General features: G+C 57.5%; 2 protein-coding genes across 4 annotated transcripts in view; one reads left to right on the top strand and one right to left on the bottom strand.

Moving 5' to 3' along the window:
• Positions 1 to 3,183, top strand: part of LOC113949253 (mucin-4-like) — a 13,195-nt gene extending 10,012 nt beyond the window's left edge. For both annotated transcript variants that reach the window (XM_027647609.1, XM_027647608.1), the window contains 6 exons: positions 395 to 483; positions 904 to 1,083; positions 1,492 to 1,644; positions 1,857 to 1,976; positions 2,284 to 2,325; positions 2,455 to 3,183. In XM_027647609.1, coding sequence (XP_027503410.1) covers positions 395 to 483; positions 904 to 1,083; positions 1,492 to 1,644; positions 1,857 to 1,976; positions 2,284 to 2,325; positions 2,455 to 2,471 — 601 coding nt within the window. In that variant the 3' untranslated portion in view covers positions 2,472 to 3,183. The remainder of the gene's footprint in view (positions 1 to 394; positions 484 to 903; positions 1,084 to 1,491; positions 1,645 to 1,856; positions 1,977 to 2,283; positions 2,326 to 2,454) is intronic.
• A 47-nt stretch (positions 3,184 to 3,230) lies between these two features.
• MUC4 (mucin 4, cell surface associated) lies at positions 3,231 to 17,636 on the bottom strand. Of its 2 annotated transcripts, none has more exons than XM_027647606.1 (27): positions 13,943 to 17,636; positions 13,489 to 13,628; positions 13,120 to 13,284; positions 12,883 to 13,038; positions 12,620 to 12,750; positions 12,302 to 12,390; positions 11,823 to 11,999; positions 11,578 to 11,721; positions 11,353 to 11,472; positions 10,940 to 11,142; positions 10,162 to 10,240; positions 9,746 to 9,916; positions 9,455 to 9,556; positions 9,012 to 9,248; positions 8,562 to 8,696; positions 8,287 to 8,465; positions 8,015 to 8,174; positions 7,820 to 7,918; positions 7,073 to 7,255; positions 6,907 to 6,980; positions 6,520 to 6,584; positions 6,049 to 6,248; positions 5,670 to 5,838; positions 5,416 to 5,589; positions 4,552 to 4,589; positions 4,373 to 4,470; positions 3,231 to 4,148 (listed from the first exon to the last, which is right to left on the bottom strand). In XM_027647606.1, exons 1-27 carry the CDS (start codon positions 17,628 to 17,630, stop codon positions 4,092 to 4,094), a joined length of 7,233 nt encoding a protein of 2,410 aa, XP_027503407.1. In that variant the 5' UTR covers positions 17,631 to 17,636; the 3' UTR covers positions 3,231 to 4,091. The 2 variants fall into 2 exon arrangements, with proteins under 2 accessions (XP_027503407.1, XP_027503408.1); XM_027647607.1 differs by having other exon boundaries at positions 5,437 to 5,589.
• Between the last annotated feature and the right edge of the window lie 2,167 nt (positions 17,637 to 19,803).

The following is a 19,803-nucleotide window of genomic DNA, read 5'->3' as shown; positions in this document are numbered from 1 at the left end:
TGTGTGTGTGTCTGTGTGTGTGTCTGTGTGTGTGTCTGTGTGTGTGTCTGTGTGTGTGTCTGTGTGCACTTGCCTGTGCGTGACTGCTCGAGGGTTTCTGCTCCATCTTGCCCAACAAGATGCTGAAAACCATGGGAGCTGCTTGTGGGGGTCTTCAGGTGTATGTGGGTTCAACCTCTGATGCAGCAGGAGTGTTTGCAGCATCCAAAACTAACTGTGCCCTGCATAGAGGAGGAAACAGGCTGGGGGAGATGGTGCCTTTGCCCTCCTGTCCCTGAAGTTACCTACTGATCCTCCCTACTCAGTATCAGGATGGTTGAAGGGCAGCCTGGGGATGGGGCTGGGTTAATCCCACTCAGGAAAAGCCCTGATTTTTCCTCCTTCCTCTACGCAGTGGGGATGGCTTTTACTACAATGATGACCTGAGTAAGAGACCTCCAGCTGCTAAATATCGCCCTGACCAGTTCAGGGGCTACAACACAGGTAATGCCACACAGCCAGGGCAGGTTCACAAGGTTCACACGGAGGGGGATATTCCCAGGGAATGAAATCCAGCCTGCTGCTGTGGCAAGGCTCTCAATGAGTTCACCAAGGCCAGGCTTTCCCCCCAAGTGCATATAATGCTTCCCCCAATACCAGCTATGCCCTGCGGCTGAAACATGCCTGCTGTGCCCATGGACTCTTTTTGTTCCAATGGCTGTGTCCCAAGGATTTCTTCTTTGGCAAGAGCCACTCCCTATTTCCCTGCTGTTGGGTGGCTGTTGAGCATGGGATCTGATGCCTGGGGGTCAATGTGGGCTTAGCTTCCAGCATCAGCATCAAACAGCTATCACCTCGAGATGCAACAGCCCCTGTGGTCCCCTTGGCTGGAGGTGACAGCTCATGGTTTCTCTCCCTGCTCAGACCTCCGTGGGCTGTGGATTTACAAGCTGGAGAGTCGGGTGGGCATCAACTATCGGCTGAAGTGCCTGGCATGGACAGGGCAGCAGCAGGAACCATGGGCATGGAGCCAGGGCCTGCCCACCTGCCCCTGCTCCCTGCAGCAAGGGCAGCAGGACCCACGCTTCAAGAGCAGCCGTGGAGGCAAGTGGACATGCTGCTTCCTCACCCTCCTTGTCCCTGAGCTGTCCCTCCCTATCTTCCCTGCAGGGGTGCCTGGGGTCCCTCCTGGCAGGGTGGGCAGGTGACCATAAGGAAAATGGGAGGGGGACTGCCCTTCCCTGCAGAGACAGGGAAAGTAAGGAGGAATGAGAACTGACCTGCTCCTGTGATGTTAGACTGGCCAGAGCTGATCTAACATGGATGGGGATGCTGGGCACCGGGGTCTCACCCTTGGGGACTACTTGGATGATCTCCATCAGTCCCTCCAAACCCCTATAGCACCGTGGGTGATGCGGATATCAAGGAGCCATCCCCGGCCCCGCTCCTTGCTCCGAGGCAGAGGTGCTGGCCGGGCAGAGCTGCCCGAGGCTCACTGCAGTCCCGTTTCAGGCCGGTGGGCTGCCCGTGTCTCCATGCTGCACTCAGCCTCCCCCAACCAGCACGGCGCGGGCATCCGCTGCCTGTACGACAGCCAGAACCAGCTCATCGAGGGGCGGCAGGAGAGGTACTGGAGGTCCTCCAGGCAGGCGTCGCCCTACCGTGGTAAGCACAGCCAGCCTTGGCATCCCCTGGCTGAGGTTGGCATTGTTGTAGCTTGTAAACAATTTTAATCTCCATGCCAATCTGTTTCCTGACATGCTGTTTCCCTTGGAGGGAGCATGGACCAGCTAAAAGCTGAAGCAAGCCTTGCCCTGGAGCCAGACCATCTCCCTCTCCTGTCTCCTTTAGCTCCTTACTCTCCCTTTTGCCTCCAGACCAGGAGCTGAAGCTGTACGACTGGTGCTGCAACCGAGCGGGCAGTGCCCACCTCTGCGCCCGCTACAGTGAGAAGCGGCCGAAGATCGGCTGTGATGGATACCAGTCACCTGGCATAGGTGGGTTTCCAGCCTGTGTGTGCTGGGGTGATGCTGTCTTGGTGCCCAGGGCTGGAGAGGGAAGCAGGAATGTCCCAGCCTCCCTGTGGTTAAGGCAGCAAGAGCCCTGGGCAGATGAGGGAAAGGTTTTGGGGTGCCCACGTGCAGCTGTGCCGTGCCCTGAGCTGTGCAGGGTTGTGGGAGGCATCTCTCTCAGCACATAACCACCAGCGTTGTCTGGGGGTGACAGCACTGGGAGGGGAGAAGGACCACAGCTGATGTGGTTATGGTGTAAGCTGATGCAGGACTCTCTTGCAACCCTGAACAGATTCCTCAGAGGAGATAGAGAGAGACTCGGATGAGGAAATAGGTGAGCAGGACTGTGGGTCTCCTTTCCCTCTGCCCATGTCCCCCCGCAAAAAAATGTTCTGGGGCTACCAGTTTGCCCCAGGCCCACGTGGGATTAGGTGACTGAACAAGTCTCGTTTCTTCTTTGCAGATGGAGACGACAAGTAACTGAGGGTTGCACACCCACAGCATGGTCTGGGCCACGGCTGATCCTTCGGATCCTTTGCTCTGCTCATCCCCTGTGTCCTCCCCTAGAACCCATCACCCCTGCCCACCATGCAGGGCATCTCACTTGTCCAGTGTCTGTGGTTGCCTGCACTGGCAACTCCGTATTTCTACATGAACTATATGTTTCTAACCCAGACTTGTCCCAAGGAGTCAGTTGTTTCAGTTGTCCTTTCCCAGCTGCAGCTGAGTGGGTGCCCATGGGCACCTCCTTGCTGGCGGGGAGGTGGGCAGGTACCCCCCACCACACACACACCACTCTTGTCCTTCCTACATCCCGCTGTGTTCCCATGTTGCAGGGTGAGCCTGGACCCCTGGCACCCAGGGAAAAGGTTTCTACACCTCGCATGGGTTGACTGTGGCCAATCCCCTGAGTGCCAGGGTGCACCAGGCTGGTCCCATGAGCCAGTCCTGTCTTGTCCTCCACTTCTGTCCCCCACCCTCACTGAGTGGTCCCTGGGCCCTGTGCCCAGGAGAAGGAACTGATTCTCCGGATCAAGCCAGAATCAGCTTGACACATCTGCTGGGTGTGTGAGGGCAAAATGCAACCCCATGATCAGAAATGCTGGGAGAAAAATAATTTTTTGTGTGTAAGTGAGCATCTTCCTTTCTTACAAAAAATAAATCATTGTCAAATCTTGTTTGTTCAATAAAACCTCTGAAGGTTCTGAGCATCCTTGATCCTGAAGCAGCCCTGTCCTCTGCTGAACTGGGGTGGGAGGCACTGATGGGGCAGGCTTGGAGCAGCAGGATTGCAGGATGCTTCTGTTCATGGATTTGGTGCTGGGGATGTGGGTGTCTGGGCTGCAGCTAAGCCAGCGTCCAAGGCAGTTAGTGGGGCTGGAGTTGGGGTCTGATGGGGTCTGATACACCCTCCTTGGATCAGCATTTCCCATCACCAGAGTTGAAGGGCTGTAGGGGGATTGTGAGGAGCACAACCTGACCGGTGTGATCTGAGCCACTGTAAGCAGTGTCCATGAAAACGGCGAGAGGAGACTTGCAGCTTTGAAGGGGGGAATGAGAGGATGGAGCAACCAAAAAATCCATCTTCATTTTGGTTCTGTGAATGGGACCAGAAAAAAGCAGGTATGTGAGAGCTCAGCAAGAGGGAAGAAGGGCTGGTGCATGGACCCATGGGATGCAAACAATTTAGCAGCATGCCCTAATTTTTGGTTTATTCTATTTTGTTCCTACTGGGTTATAATCACTGTGTTGCCCCACCCGACCCTGCTATCAGAGACTCTGCAGGGTCTGGTTACATTGCACTAGCAAACACCCCAGCGCAGACACATTCAAGGTCAATCCTGGTTGTCTCTGCAGATCCTCAGGAGAAGGTGAAATCCTCTTGCTTTGGTCACCCAACATAAACCCACGTTTTTCAATCAAAAAAGCTCCTCCTCCAGAGTGGATCCTCCCACAAAGACCAGAATCCAAAAGGCAGATGCCTGTCCTCTGCTTCCATGTGTTGGTGTTGCTGGAGACCTTGAGAGCAAGTGGCAGAGCAGGGGTCAGTGTCTGGTTCCTTTGTGAGCCTGGAGGAGCCCGAGCAGGACCAGTGGCAGGCTAGGGCTGCTGGGGGGGCTGGCCTGGGGGCCTGATGTGGGGTCTCTGGATCTTTATCTGTAAATAAGGATAGGCTTCACCATGCTGTCAATATTGCACAGTCTCTGCTCTTCACAACAAGCTCAGATGGTGGTGTGGATCCCATGCCAGCCAAAGCATCCATGATGCTTCAGGACAAGGCACAACTCCCAAGTATCTTCAAGTCAGGGGGCCAGGATTCAGTTCCCAGCCCAAAGCTTCCCACCCCAACGCCCCATGGGTACAATAACCCCCAGGCAGACCTGGACTGAGGGGTCAATGGCCTGGAGCTGTGGTTTCCAATGCCTTTCCAGGGAGTGGGAATGGATGGGCTCCGCTTGTTCTTCTCCCATTGTCAAAGCTGGAGCAGGGAAGATGAGCAGAGAGTGAAGACTGGGGTGAAGCAGAGCCATGGGGGGGCAGTTTTCAGGGATGTACTCACAGGAGAAGGGCCGTGTCCTCCAGAATGTCTCCTTGGCCCTGAGAGAGGGGAACAGAAAGGGGACAACATGTGTGGGGATGCTGGGAGAGCCCCTGCCTGCTCCTGGTGTCTGGGTCAGATGGCAAAGAGACCAGTGACTGACTGTAGGGGTGAAATGGGGCTATGAAAAGAGGAAAAGCCCCAGCTGTTGTGCACACAATTTCTTGCCTTGGCACAAGTGCAAACAAACAAAGTTTCTTCCCAGAGACCCCTGGCTTCAGGGCCAGCAGGGAGCTGGGAACATGGGCAGGACACAGCTCCAACCAGAGCAGGGGGCTTGGGGCTCTAAGCTTCCCCTGGGTGAGGATGCCACCCCAAGACCAAGAGCTGGGGGGAAAGTAAGGAGATAATAGCACTTCCACCCCAGCCTTGCACCTTGCCATTCTTCTGTTAACTCCCTGCTCTGCAGGAGAGGAAGGTCCAACCCTGAAACCACTTTTCCTTACTCCAGGCCAACTCTTTGCAGGCACATGTGAATTGTAGTGGAAATCATTCGGGTGGTATTCAAATTAGAATTAAATAGCCTGTCTGTAACCAAGCACTGGGTGGGATGAGGAAGAAATACAAACTTTCCCTGACGTGGGGGAGAAAGAGAAGCTAATGTTCAACCTACTGATGTTATCGCACCTCTGACCAGCAGATGACTGGGAAAGGAGCTGGAAAATGTTAAAAGGTCACCCAGCCCTTTCCTCAGGCCAGATGAGTCCCACCACTGGTGGATCTTCCAAAGGTGGATTTTCCATCCGTTTTTCTTTCTGACACCCAACCTGCTCCCCTGCTGCACCCCCAGCACCCACCCCTGTGTGGGTCCAGCCCATGGCTCACCCCTGGTGCTGGTGGCAGTACCGGCGGCAGAGGTGCAGGGTCAGGCAGGCGACGGCAAACAGGAGGCAGAGCAGAGCCAGGGCTCCCAGCAAGATTCCAAGGAAGGCGGTGAGGCTGATGGCCAGCCACTCACACCGGGCGCCGGCCGGGGAGAAGATGGAGAAGGGCAGACAGCTGTGGATGGGGAGGGAGGAGCAGTGATGGGGAGAAGTGGCCGTGCTGGGTGGCCTTGTCCACCCCAGTGCTACTGCTACCTGCATGTGGGCCCCTCTGGCAGGTGCTGGCACTGGCCGCCGTGCTGGCAGTAGCCCATCTTGCAAGGGGAGATGCAGATGAAGCCGATGGTCCCCACGTAGTGGAGCTGGTAGCCCTTGTAGTCATACAGAGCACAGGGGAAATAGTCCCTCAGCTCAGCCACTGTCACTGGAGAGGGAGGGCATAGGGGTTAGGCCACACAGCATCACCCCTTGATGCTACATCAGATCTCCCTGAGCTGGATCTGTGCCTGGGGTGGGGGAGGCTGCCCATGCTCCTCCTCTGCAGGCATTACCGAATGCTGGGGCACAGAGAGGGCAATGGGGACAGCAGGGTGCTCCTCCCACGCTCCATAGCTCAGTGCTGGGAGCAACTCACGCTTCACCAGGTCAGTGATGTTGTCCTGGTGCAGATGCTGGAAGAGGAGCCCTGTGCCTGCCTCTCGTCGCCCCTGCTGCCCGTTGAAGGCACTGGTGATGGCCACTGGCAGCTCCTCGTTCAGGAACTGGATGACGGTGCTGTGGCTGTTGTAGGCAAACTCAGACACCACCAAAAAGGTGAAGCCATCACTGTCTGTCCTGCAGGGAAAAGAAGGGGCTGCTGGCAGAGCCACTGCTGCATCACAGTGACTGAGCCTCACTGTGCCTCAGTATTCCCATTTGGGCGGTGGTAAAGAAGGGATGAGGCAGGAGGCAGAGGGTGCCAAATGGCTTGTGTCTCTAAGGGTTTACCAGCATCAACACTGGAAAAACAGACTCTAGGAGAGAAACCAAACCCTGTGGCCCCACGCCCAGCCCTGCCCTGCTGGATCACTGGGGTGGGCACGGGTCTGCTTCACTGCTGACTCACGTCTGGGTGATGTTGGTGTTGCTCTGGAAAGTCTTTACCTCCAGGGAGCCCAGGATGGCTGAGACCTGTGCCAGGGGGAGTGGAAAGGCATTAGGGGAGGGCAGAATGTCACCATCATGGGGAGAGGCTGAAGGGTGATGCAGGCACATTGGCTGAGCTCCAGGGGTTGCCCTGGCCTTTGGTTCATGTGCTGGGAACCTGGCACACAGCCACAGTCATAGCTGGTATCATTCAGCTGGTATTTCCTCCCTGTGGGCTTGTAGATCTGCTGGATCCCCAGAGATCCCATGCAGGGAGGCATATGGAGGCATGAGCACCCCAAGCTGCCATGCTGCCCAGTGTGCTGGCATGTCCCCCTCCCTCAGCCCGTCCCCTCCCGTGACGTACAGTGCTGTTGACTTCCTCAGCAGTGGTGTTTTGCAACGCCCTGACCCGCAGCTGGATGCTTCTCAGGGGCAGATCTGCCGGGGGAAAGCCACAGTGGTGGCTCTGGAATCCCAGGACCAGGGTGGGTGGGATTGGGGTTCACCCCCCACCGTGCACAGGCACCCACCTGCACTGGGCAGCGGCCGAAAATCCCCCCCCGCCACCAGGCAGCGCTGGTCGGTGAAAGCTGAGGGGCAGGCACAGGTGGGGGTGCAGGTGATGGGGTGCAGGTGGCAGCGCCCCCCGTTGCTACAGTAACCCTCGGGGCAGTAGTGGGATCCACAGGCTGAGCCACAGCCTGGCCTCTCACCTGCAGGACAGGGAGCCCAGATCAGCTGGAGGCATCAGGCTGGCCCCAGGGCATTGAACCATCCTCAGCTACTCTGTAAGGCTTTTCTGCCAAGATTTGCTTTGTTTTTCTTTTATGTGTTAGGATTTCTAGTGTAAACTCAGATCCTCAAGCAAAAACTCTGCATCCCCCTCTCCCAGCTGTAGCCATTTGCCCTTCTGAAATCCCAACCTGCTACACTAGAATGAGAGCAAAAGCCATCACCTCAACCCCATCACAGCCATCTGAAAATACAGTTTGATTTCATCCCCCAACCTCTGCATGTGAGATTTTTTTTTCTCAAGAAGAAAAATTGCGTGGGAAAAATTTCCCTTCCTGGAAGATTAGTGAGATCTACAGCCTGAGAACACAAGTGGCGGCTGGACTCCGGTCCCTTCTGTTAAGGACAGCAAGGCCTGGGCACAGAGCTCAGGCAGCTCCCGCTTCTCTCCTCTCTGGTCAGCCTGGATCCCACAGGAACCCTCTTCCACAGAGCCCAGGGGTGATGGGGTTGAGGACCATTCCTGCCAGGGAGTGTGTACTCACCCTCCTCGCTGGCTGGGCAGGAGCAGATGTAGCTCCCCACCGTGTTGGTGCAGGTGGCATTCCCCGGGCACTCCATCCCCTGCGCGCACTCGTCGATATCTGCTGAGGCAATGCACCATGGCACCGGGAGAGACATCTTGGCTGGGGGCCCGCAGGCTTTCCGGGTTCCCAGCAGCCAAAGCGAGCCCTTATCACCTGAGCAGTGCCGTCCATCGCCTGTCAGACCAGCTGGGCAGGGGCCGCAGCCAGTGTATGAGTCACAGCCCACACCAGGGAAGCATCCCTGGGAGCAGGGGTCTGGAGGGTCCTGGCACAAGGGGCCTGAGTAGCCACTCTCGCACCTGCAGGCTGCCAGCTGAGAAGGGGACAGTGAGACTGGATTAGGAGGATGGGTGGACAGAGAAGACAGCACAGCTGGCACAAGGACAGGCATGGTGTGACACCAGAGGAGCTTTCTGGCACACTACCTGCAGGGAAGACTCCCTGAGGGTGACAGTGTTGCTGTAGTCACACTCCTGGCTCCTGCTGCATCTGCAAAGGGTGAAGCGGAGCTGGAGGAGTGCAGAGAGGTTGTTGGACCCGACAGCCTCCAGGTTAATGGTGAATGGGACTATCCCACGGGGTTCCCACGTCAGGGTGCCATTCTCTGCCGGGAGGAGAGGTAGGAGTTAGAGGAGGTGGCAGAGGAAAGCATGTGCTCCCATTCCATCCTATCCCATCTTCCCCATCTCTCCTTCCATACCTGATATGTTGAGCTCTGGTGAGAGATGGGGCACAAAGTGTGCACCCACCCCCAGGGCGTGGTACTGCCTTCTGACCTTTTCTGTCCTGAAGGCTGTGAGTGAAGCGTCACCAGTGATGACCGGAGGGAAGGCGTCTGAGGAAAGAGCAGCCCAGCACACAGCTGGTGGTTTGCTACTGTGGTCTTATCACCCCTTGGCTCTGAGTCCCTCCTGGTGAGGACAGGACCCCAAGAAAGTGCTGCCATGACCACCCACCAACAAGGCCCTCATGTTGCACAGCATGGTGGCATCTCCCAGGCTTGGAGATGAGCTAGCTGGGCAATGCAATGCCAAGACCTTGGTGATTTCTCTCCTGTCTCACATGGAACAGAAGAGCCCAGGGAGGGAGCAGGGCACTGCCCAGTTACCCCAACCATGCTCTCTTGGAGGTGAGGATCTGCTCCACTTACTGAGTACTATCTTCCTCTGCTGGAAGTTGGCTGCAAGGCTCTGGGTGGCCAGGCCCAGGGCCAGGTTCCCTGTGCTTAGTGAATCATAGATACACTCCTTGCTGCCGTGACACTGTGAGGCTGCCAGCTGGTACTGGCTTTCATTCTTCTGCCGCAGCTGAGACAAGAAGATGGGTGTGAAGTTCAGTGCCGGTGAGTCCAATGGTTGAGCAAACAGGCTGTTCTCATCAAGAGCCCCTGCAAGAGAGCAACCATGCGGACAGTCTTGAGTTTTTAAGGCTTCTTATATTTTACGGTTCATTTCCACGGAGCAGTGAGGAGATCAAAGGATTTTCCAGGCATCACTTTTTTTCAGGCAAGTGTTTAAATGTCTCCAGCTAAAGCATGGCCAAAAGGTGCAGGAAGGAGGGGATCATTAAGGTGGATCCTAAGCACGGACTTACAGGTCATCCCATAGCTGTAGATCTCCTCCTCGCTGCTGTTCACAGGGATCCTGGTACCATTTGGCATCTGGAAATCATCTGCAGGGTCATGGTCCCACACACCTGGTGGAGCAACACCAGAGGGATGGAGTCTCCCATGCCAAGTTTGACCTCCTCGCCAGTGCTGGCCAGTGTTTAGTTTAGACCCAGGGGTCCCCACCGTCATGAGCACATTCCCCCAGTTTTCCAGCCTGCTTTAGGTTGGGAAGGGAACTTGCACCCCAGCTCTGCAGCAGTGCCAGAAGTCCTCACCCAGGAGTCCCTTGGTGCTGTTGTGGTACCAGTCGGGCAGGCTGCAGATCATGCTGAGGATCCCGGAGGCGGCTGAGATGGAGATGGCGATGGTCCCATCGAAGACGGCCGTGACAGAGGAGGCATTGATCAGCAGGACTCCAGGGCTGTAGTACACCTCTTCACCCATGTCTGCAAGAGAAGGAGAGCACAGAGGGAGAGTCTGCACAAGGCTGGGGTCTGAAATGACGACCGTGAACTTGTGGAGGACAGGGCTCCCCATCCACCCTGCCCAAATCAGAGGCAGGTGCAGGTGGGAGAGGTTTGATGGAGCTCAGGATGGCTGCCCTTGTACTGTGCAGGGCTGGTGCCAGTGGGTGGGGATATCCCTTGTCTCCTGCAAATACATTTAACATTTAACAGCACATCCTGCTTACCTTGGGAATAGGAAAACTGGATGGTTTCATTGTTCAGGAGTACTTGGATGTCACCCTGGCTCCCCAAGGTCCATTCAACCTGCAAATCACAGCAGATGTCCCAGTCAGCCCCTCTGCTCCTCCCTTCCTGCCATTCCTCCATGCTGGGGACACTTAAGTCAAACCCTGTCCTCCTCCAGCCCCAGCAGAGAGGCTCAGCCCCAGGGCCCATGCTGGCTTGTTCTTCACTCCAGGAGACACATGATACAGCAGCTTTGATGATTGCACAGAAGAGGACAGCCAGCTGCCCCTTGCCACCACTGACATGGGGCAACAAGGCTACCACTGCTGCTTGGCTGACGGTGACAATGTGGAGAGCTGTGCCGGTGGGCTCCTGGCTCTCAACCCCCTCCTTAAACTGCTCAGTGGCTGTTTCTGGTGACTCCAGAACATTCTGCTTAATGAAACATGTGTGGGGAGCAATTCTGCCAAGCAAGGAAGAGTATTCATTTGTGCTAATGCACACAAAGAGTGTGCAATGCAGAAGGTGGAGCAGACCATGCTCCTGCAGAGTCCCCAGCCCTTGCTGGCCTCTTTGCAAGAGGTGTTAGACCTGTGTCTGATGAGTATCAGTCCTTCCCACCACTATTAGCACTTCATTGGAGTGGTGGGAGGTGGCTGGAAAAGGAGAGGGTCCCACCCACATCACTCTGCAGGTGATGCAGAAGTGATACCCAGCCTGCCAGAGGGGTCTCTCCCATTAGAAGCTCTAACTCATACGCAGGTCACTCCTACTCACCGTTGCAGTGGTGGTGGAGATGTACTGGGCAGCAAACGCCACAAAGTTGGTGGCCTGGGCCGTGCCAGTCTGTGCCGTGCGCCCCTGCAGCACGAAGTTGGTCTGGGCATTGCTGGCCAGCAGCAGGACAAAGTCCCCGAGCCCATTGAAGGTGTAGGTGAGACCATCCAGGGTGGTGATGTGGGGGTCTCCAAAGGCGCCAGCTGGGGTCCAAAGGAGATGGAATCATTTTGTGGGGGAGGAAGAAGAGCAAATGTTGGTGTCACTTCAGGGAGGAGAGCACCCCCAAGAATGTGCTGGCTCAGCAGCCCTCACTGGGATGCTGAGAAGTGTAGCTAATGCATGGGGTCTGTGTATGGCTGGGCCACCCACTCAGTGCCCTGGCACAGAGGAGGCAGAGCCTGGGAACACACCAGGGGTGGGCGGCACGTATCCCTCACAGCTGACCCTTGGTCTCTTCTCAGCAAACCTGGAGCAGAACAGGGGCTTCCCCACTTGCCGGCAGCACCAGTTGAATGCCTCCAGCTCCCTGTCTGTGGAGGAAGGTGGCCGGATGCTGGGGGCTATTGGGCCCCTTGCTGCACCTCTGCTTGGTGCTCGGGGTGTTTTAGGGTGAGGGAATGACAGTGCCCACTTACCAGCAGTGGGGTGGATGGGGAGGCTCCATGCTCTCTCTTGCCAGCCTTCGAGGAAGCTCCCATCTTGGTACAGGCATCGCACTCCAGCTCCGATGGGGCTGGGGGATGCAGTGCGCAGCATCCTCACGGAGGTGTCCGCCGGGCCTGAAATGGTGTGGGGGTATCATGGCCATCCCCAGAGCAGGAGGGGAGCCCCTGACATTCCCCCTCCATCCCGGATGGCCACGGGGGGCTACGCTTGGCACCTCTGCTCCAGCGGTAGCGGGGGTCCAGCTCTGCCTGGGGCTGGGAGCAGGGGCATGGTGGCAGCTGGCTGTTCCAGGTGGCCGGTGCTGGCTCTGCATCCAACCACGCCAGGCACCACAGCCTGTAGTTCACCCGAGAGCGACTGTCCAGCCTGTATATCCACAGTCCGCGCACGTCTGGGGAAGCAGCCAGAGAACAGCACAGCTCAGCCAAGGTGCTGAGTAGTCCTGTGGGACAGCGGTCCCTGGCCACTGACCTCACACGAGGTCTCCAGGCTCCCTCTAGAGCTGGTGTGGCTGTGGCAAGCCACAGCAGGACACAGAAGAGCCATGCTCTGCTGTTGGTGGCCAGCCCTTGCCCAGTGGCTTCACTGCCCCATTGCCTCACAGGGATATGTGATGGGGACATGCTCCCAGCACAGAGCACACAGCTCCCTCCACCCATCCCCATCTACCCCAAGGACCCCCCGGTGCCGTACCAGAGCCGATGCTGCTGTGCTGGTCTGGTCGGTACTTGACAGCTCGTGGCTTTTGAGTCAGCTCGTTGTTTCGGGCATAGCCATTGCCACTGTGTGGAGAGAGGTTTGGGATCACCCTTCCAACACAACCCTCCTCTGCTCCCCACAGAGCAGTTGGGCTGGGAACTGCTGTGGTTTGCAGGAGAGAGGGTTTAAATGGGACAAGGTTGCTCCAGGAGTGGGAACTGGGCTCTCCTGGGGATAACATCTCCAATGGTCCCGACACAGCACTGGGAGAAGTCTCTGCTGTCTGAAAACCCAGTCAGACATGCACAGCACCTGGAGAAGCCGATCAGCACGTTGCCTGCAGCCAGCTTGGTGTAGTCCCACCGCATCCCGCCGTCCTGGTAGAGCAGCAGGGCGAAGGAGTGGTTCCCATCGGTGGTGAGGACTGCCTGGTACGTGCTCGTCTGGAGAAACCCAAGGCACCTCCTTAACACTCCCAAAGTCTCCCCTGCTCTCCTTGCAGTGCAGACTGAGGTGGTGAGATCTGAAACAGCTGCCAACAGTCCCCTCTGTCACCTGGGTCTCCCACTGCTCACCTGAGTGTCATCCCTCTGGGATGGGTATGCTGGAGCCTTCTCCCATGTCACCTTCAAGGTCCATTTTGCTACATAGGGGATTTTCAGGTATTTCTCAATCTTTGCTTCCACATCCTGGACAAGGGGGTCTCGGGTAGAGCTGAGCGTGGAGTACTCCTGCAGGTTGGCAAGAGAGAGGGTTAAATGAGTGAGCTGGGAGCTGGGCTTTCCCAGGAGAACATCTTTGGTGGTCCTCACCTGGTACCAGGTGGTGCCAATACCCTGGGAGAAATCTGCATCATCCCAAAAGGCAGCCACCATTGGGAAGCTCTCCCGGCCGCTGAAGCCCCGGGGAGGTGGGTTAGGGTTGGATGGGAAATAGTTGTCCGTGGGTGGGAAAATGATCTGTCCGTTATCTGTAAACTACCCAAAATAATGTGTTATTTGCCGACAACCCAGGCAGCTCCTGGGATGGCTTTTAGCCTCCACGGGTGAGCAGAAACCAGCCATTTTTAATTTTATAAAAAAAGATAATTGGATAAAGTTTGGTTTCTGCTCCATTTCTGTGGAGTTTTTTCACCAAAAAGGCAGCACATTCCTCATGTACTCAATGAGAGGGGAACTCACATAGAGAGCATCTCGCAGCGACTTCCCAAAGGGAAATCCAATCTCTGGCTTGAACAGTGGGGAGTTAAAATCCACCATCCTCTGGACATACTCTTGGTCCCCTCCTTCGATGCCAAAGGGGTAGAGTGAGGCTGCTGGCACTGACATGGACAGGAGATGAATGGAAAAGGTGTAAAACCATTAATGTCTGCTTTATCCATCTTGCAGCCTCGACAAACTCACCTACTTGCTGCCAGGATGCTGTGCCTGTTCTCTGAAGGATTGTAACCCAATTTTTAACCCACTTTTGGGATGCTCTCAGTTTTCCTATTTTGCCTTTCCCCATGAATCTGTGAGCTCAACATGCAACACAGATGAGACACCCTGGACCAGACTGTACCCTCATTCATCACGATGCTTGATTGGCTGACAACCCCTTCCTGCTCTTGGCTTTGGGAAAAGAAAATCTACTTACTGATAAGCTCATGGGTGGGTTGGGGCTCAGGGGCAGGATTTCTGTGGCCAGCAGTGGTGTGGGCAGATGTACTCAGTGCTGGTTCTCTCTGTGTCCCAGAGACAGAAGACAGGGAGGTGGCAGGGCTGGTGGTGGTTGGTGGTCTCACCGATGCTGTTGTGCCTGGAGCTGGTAGACCTCCCAGTTCCTTGGCTGGGCTCACTGGAGCTGTGGATGCAATAGCTGTGGTGCTGCCTGCAGTGATGGCTGTGGTGCTGATGGCTGTGGTGCTGCCTGTGGTGATGGCCATGGTGCTGCCTTCAGGGATGGCCATGGTGTTCTCTGCAGCAATGACTGTGGTCTTCTCTGCAGTGATGGCTGAGGTGTTCCCTGCAGTGATGGCTGTGGTCTTGCCTGCAGTGATGGCTGTTTTCTCCCCCCAGGCAGGTGCCCCTGGAGATGTCTGGAAAGCAGGAGGGGACGTGCTTGCTGCTTGTCCCGTGTTGTGGTTGCTGGCAGATGTAGAAGTGGTGCGGGTTGTTGACTCAGTGGGAGTCTGTCCAGCTGCCACTTCCCCAGTTACACCAACACCAGGCAGGGATGAAGGGGTGGTTGTTGCCTCCTCTGCTGGGCTGTCCAGGCTGGGGAGAGGTGAACTGGGCACTGCAACAGCAGGGCTGGGACCAAGAGCACCCCAGGGCCCAGCAGTTGTTTCCAATAAGGGGTTACTTGTTGGGGACAGGACAGATTGCCCATCTCTGCTTGTCTCACTGTGTGTTACAGTGAGGGACAGGGCACTGCTGGTGCTGGTGTCCCTTGCTGCGGCAAACGACGTGGCTGTAGTGGCCCTGGTAACCACAGAGGTCTCCCAGCCCACTGAGGTGGCTGGCGGGGTGGTGTTGCTGGGGAATATGCTGGTGGCTGCTGTGGTGGCCAGGTTTGTGCCAGTGGTGTTGGAGTCAGGGACATGGGTGCTGCTGGTGCTGGCTGAGGGTGCTACATCCTCGTTGCCGCTCTCAGTTGGGGTGGTATCTGCATGGGCAGTGGTACCTTCAGCTCCTGACCAGGATGCAGCTGTAGCCTCCCATGGGTGTGTGTGGCCAACAGCCAGTGTGGTAACCCCAGCCATGGGCTTGTCCTCAGTGAATGCATTGAGAGCTCTTGGATCTGGGTTGTGGATGCTGTCAGTGGCCTCAGGAGATGGCCTTGAGGTGACATGGGGGCTGTGTGTAGCAGAGACACTGCTGGGAACAGCAGAGGCAGGTGTTGTGACCCTGTCCATACTGACATCACCTGCTCCCACTGCTGGACCAGTGACAGTGATGCTGGGGGTGTCAGAGGGTGCCACCATCTCCAGATGGGTGGTCCCAGGGACTGTAGGGGACACACTGATATCTGTCTCAACAGTGCTGTGAGCAAGGCCAGGGGAAGGTGCTATAACCAGCTCTGCAGCTGTGGGTGACACCAAGCCCATGTGGCCTGGGGCAGAGTGTGCTGACAGGGTGGCATCACCGGCAGCTGGCTCAGTCACCCCAGTCATAGGAGTGGGCGACCCCAGGGGCAGCCTTGCAGTCTCATTCCTCATCACAGGAGAAATTGTGTGCATGTCCAAGTTCATGCTCATGTCTGAGGTGGGCTCAGCAGTGCTGTAGCTGTGCAATGATGCAGCACTTGGCTGGGTATTGATGCTAGCTGTGTCATGGGGTGATGCCAGTGGGCCTGTCCCTGAAGAGATGTCACTGCTGTGATGGGTACTTGTTGTGGCACCCACCCTTGTGTTCTCAACCAGGGTTGAGCCCAGAGCTGCCTGTGTGGTGCTGCCATCTCCTGCCAACTGGAACGTGCCCTGGCCTTCCTCTGCAGCTGCATTTCTGGGGGTTGGCAGTGCCACAGGCTGGGGTGTCTTGATGGTGGCTGTGCTGATGAGGGGTCTGGCCTTGGTCAGCGCTGGGCTGGTGTTAGTCACAGCCAGTGGGGCTGAGAGACTGCTCTTTGGAGTTGTAAGAGTCAGATCCACTGGGGGCCTTGTTTCAGAAGCATCATTCCCTTGGGCAGGTGGCTCTGGCGATGGCCTGGCAGTGATGGTCGCGTGTCTGGCAGTCAGCCCTGCTGCACTGGCATCTGGGTTCTGCTCCGTGCCCAGCTCCGGGAACCCCATCCCTATAGCTTGCCCTGTGGTGCTGCCATCGATGTGGGGGTCACCTGAAGTTCCAGTTGCTGGTGGTGTGGTATCCAAGGACAATGGGGATGTGGCTGCAGCCATCTCTTGGGGTCTGCCAGATGGGGGCACCGCCAGAGCCATTCCTACATTGACACTGCCTTCCATTAGATGGGGGACATCTGCTTGTGATGCCATGGGGATGGTGACTGCTTTGAGTACCCCTGGGGTACCTGGTACAGCTGTGCCTGTGCCCGGTGCAGTGCTTGGTGACCACGTCTCTGTCCTTGCAGGTTCCCCATGTTGTATCCCAGCCCAGAGCAGTGGGGCTGGTGCAGGTCCAGGTGTGACAACAGTTCCTGGGGCTTCTGAGCCTCCCGTGGGACCAGGCTGGCTGTGGCTGGGGAATGCATCAGGCACAGGCAGGGTGGCTCTGGTGTCCCCCAGCTTAGTAGCACTGCCACTGGCCAATGATGCTGTTCCCATCCCTGCTTCATGAATTGGAGTGTTGCTAACAAGGGAGGATGAATGGGCAGCTGGCACTGTCCCAATGCCATATGCAGCAATGGAAGATGTTGGTGCAGCTCGAGGGGCCCTCTCTGGTTTTTCTCCACTGGCATCCGTGAAGGACAAGGGCATGGCCGTGCTGGGTCTGGTTGGAGGAGTTCCGGCTGCTGAGGGGGTCTGGGGGAACAGAGAGCCTGTGGAGTGCAGAAAGGGCCTTGGAGAGGGATCACCAGGGTCATCGAGAGCTGCACTGGGGGACAGGCTCATTCTGAGCCCCCCTGGGGTGGCCTTGGTCTCTGAGAACGCAGTGCCTGCTGTGGCTTTGGTGCTGTCCTCATTCCTAATGGACACCAGCTCAGCACTGGTACTTCTGAGAGCTGGGAATGATACAGTGGGGATATGCTCTTCAGCTACAACATTCACTACCATAGCCAGTGTGCCTGGAGCTAGCGCAGTGGTCTGGAGATGGGTGACTGCATTGGCTCCAGGTAGCCCATCTCCAGCAGTTTCTGGAGCAGCGCTGTGGCTGAGGGGAAGCATCTCTCCTGTGCCTGGCACAGCATCACCAGGGGGTTGGGGCAAAAGGGCTGGAGGCAGCTGAGCAGGAGCCACACTGGGGTCCTGTGAGGCACTGTGGATAGTGTCAGACAAGGCACGTGTCCCTGGCTCTGCAGCCTCGCCAATGCCAATGGCAGCAGAAGAAAAGGTGACCTTTGCCAAGGATGTGCTTGGAGGTTCTGTAGACAGTGGGGATGCCATCCTGGCTCCTTCTGTGGCTTTGCTGGGGGGCACCCAGGGGAGGCCAGTGGCAGGGTTGGCTGAGGCTGCTGCTGTCTTCATGGGGCTGCCCCTGTCCTGAGAGATGCCAGCTGCTGTGCCTGAAGGTGAGGTGGCCTCGTCCAGCCCCAGCATGGCCTCCTGGAGCAGGAGCCAGGCAGTGCCGTGTGGCTCAGCAGAACTCTTGCTGATGCTGGAGTGTGATGTCCCTGTGCTGTGCTCGTCCTGGGGGAGCAATGGCACTGTAGTCTGTGCAGTCCCTGGCATCCTCTCGGCAGGGACAGCACCCATGGCAAGACCCACCGTGTGCCCTGTTGGCACGAAGGACAGAGGCTGCTTGTGCCAAGTGGTGGTGGGAGCTGGAGGGGCACTGCTTGGGTGACTGACAGCACCTGGAGAAGAGACCCCAGCCCCCGACCCTGTCTGGAGGCTGTCTCGCACTGCTGGACCCCCAGGGAGAGCTGCTGGGCTGGGAGGCCCTTCCTGCTCACCACTGCTCCCAGCTGGGACCAGCCCTCTTGTTGTCATCTGTGGCACCAGGATGCCTGCGGAGCGAGACAAGGCAGCCTCAGCTGGATCAATCCCACCACAGCCCCAGCAGGCAGGAACCCGCCCACGGCCAGCTGCCTGCTGGCCTTACCTGAGCCCTGGCTGCCTGCGGAGGCGATGGTCTGGCCGGCGGGAGAGGGGTGTTCTGGCCGTGTGGCCACGGCGGTGGGGAACGCCTGGCACATGCCCAGGTCCGATGGCAGCTCAGTGCTGGTACTGTCGGCTGCACGGGATATGCTGCCCGACTCTGTCGGGACTAGTGAGGGGACAAGGGGCTGCTCCTTCATCTCCCCGGCTTGTGCAAAGGTGGGTGAGATCAGGATGAGGAAAAAGCAGCCAGGGGTCCACATCACCTCCATCCCTCCTCCCTGCTGCGGAGGGAGCACCCATAGCCCGACCAACACCAAGAGCAGTCAGACGTCTTCCCCAAGGGCGAGAGTTCCCCTTTGATCCTCAATTGCCCCCCACCTTCCCCTGCTGCAGTTGGGGACCACGCCAAGGCTGTGGTACCCGCAGACAGAGACTGGGCAAACCCCAGCCAGGCACTCAGGCTCGAACTTGGGGTATTGGGAACAAGCCGGAGGGTTTTTCGCAGCCCATCACCCAGATGGTATCAGCCACCCGTTCAGCTCCCACCCGTTCAACTCGCTGGTGGTGCTAGCAACCCTGGCACTTACCTGGCAGCACCCAGAGCCCCCACAGCACCCAACTCCAGAGCAGCCACGGACCCCGGGACCCCATGGTGCTTCCTCGGCGTCAGGGACAGGGCTGCAGCTCTCCCTCTTTCAAGGGAGGGACTCAACAGGTGACTCGACCAGTGAGCACTCCCCCGGGTGGGGGGGACGGGGACACCACGTGCCCTGCCCTGTGGCACTGACGTCTGTGTGTCCTCACAGCCTGTGATGAGATGGCAGCGTCCCATTTCTGGGGACCCACTGATGCTGGGGGACACCCATTTTGCCATGGGATGTTTTAAGGCCCTTCCCAGGCTGACCCCACTGTTGGGGTCCCCAGTTCCTGGGGAACAGCTGGTGGGTTTCAAAGTCACTTGGCCCAAAGGCCCTGGGATGCCAAGTGGGGACAGGGGTCCCCAACACCTCTATGGGGTGGGTCAGTCCTGGGCTCTGTACCCCCATCCACCCTCCTGTTTGCTGCCAGGTCCCTCCACGCTCAGCTGCGTGGCTGATAACCCCTGGCAGGGGTTGGCTCGCCACCAAGGAGGAAGAAGGAAAAAGCAGGCTCCTAGTGGCGCCTTGGGGTCCTGCATATTGACCCTGCCCTGTCCCCCCCTCAGCACTGCCGCCTGGGACCTGCGGGCAGGCGTTATCTGTGCCATCGCGGAAAACGCTCACGCAGCCCGGATGGGGGAAGGGGGGGGCGCATGGGTGGCGGGGCCAGGCATTGCCCTGGATTGCAGGTCACCTTCCACTGGGGAAAGAAGCCAGACGGACCCAGCTGTGCAAATGGACTCAGTGAGGCCACTGCAGCAAATGTGTTTGCCCCTTCACAGGATCTCACCCAGTTCCAGGATCACTTAAGGGGGCAGAAACACGTCAGTGACGGTGTTGTGCCTTCCTCGCTTCACTGACAGCCATGCCAGCCGGCTGCCACGCCATGGTGGCTGCACCTCATGGGGAAACAGAAGCTCAGAGTCCAAAGCACTGACGCATGACCGTGTCCACAGCAGCACCAGCACACCTGTCTGTGCCCAGCACACCTGCTTGTCCCTGCACTCAGGGAGGGCCAAGGGATCAGAGATGAGGGAGATGTGGGTGCACAGGACACACAGGGGATGTGGCCAGGTAGCATCCGCCACAGGGAGGGATCCACAGCCATGCCAAAGCAGCCCTTCCTCACCGTATATGGCAGGGTCTCTCCTCTAGAGAGAGGG

This window comes from Corapipo altera, unplaced genomic scaffold (genome assembly GCF_003945725.1).
Source record: "Corapipo altera isolate COAL_440 unplaced genomic scaffold, ASM394572v1 113, whole genome shotgun sequence".
Lineage (NCBI taxonomy): Eukaryota > Metazoa > Chordata > Aves > Passeriformes > Pipridae > Corapipo > Corapipo altera.
Note: the sequence above shows the minus strand (reverse complement) of the source record. Positions and strands in the feature narration are given on the sequence as shown.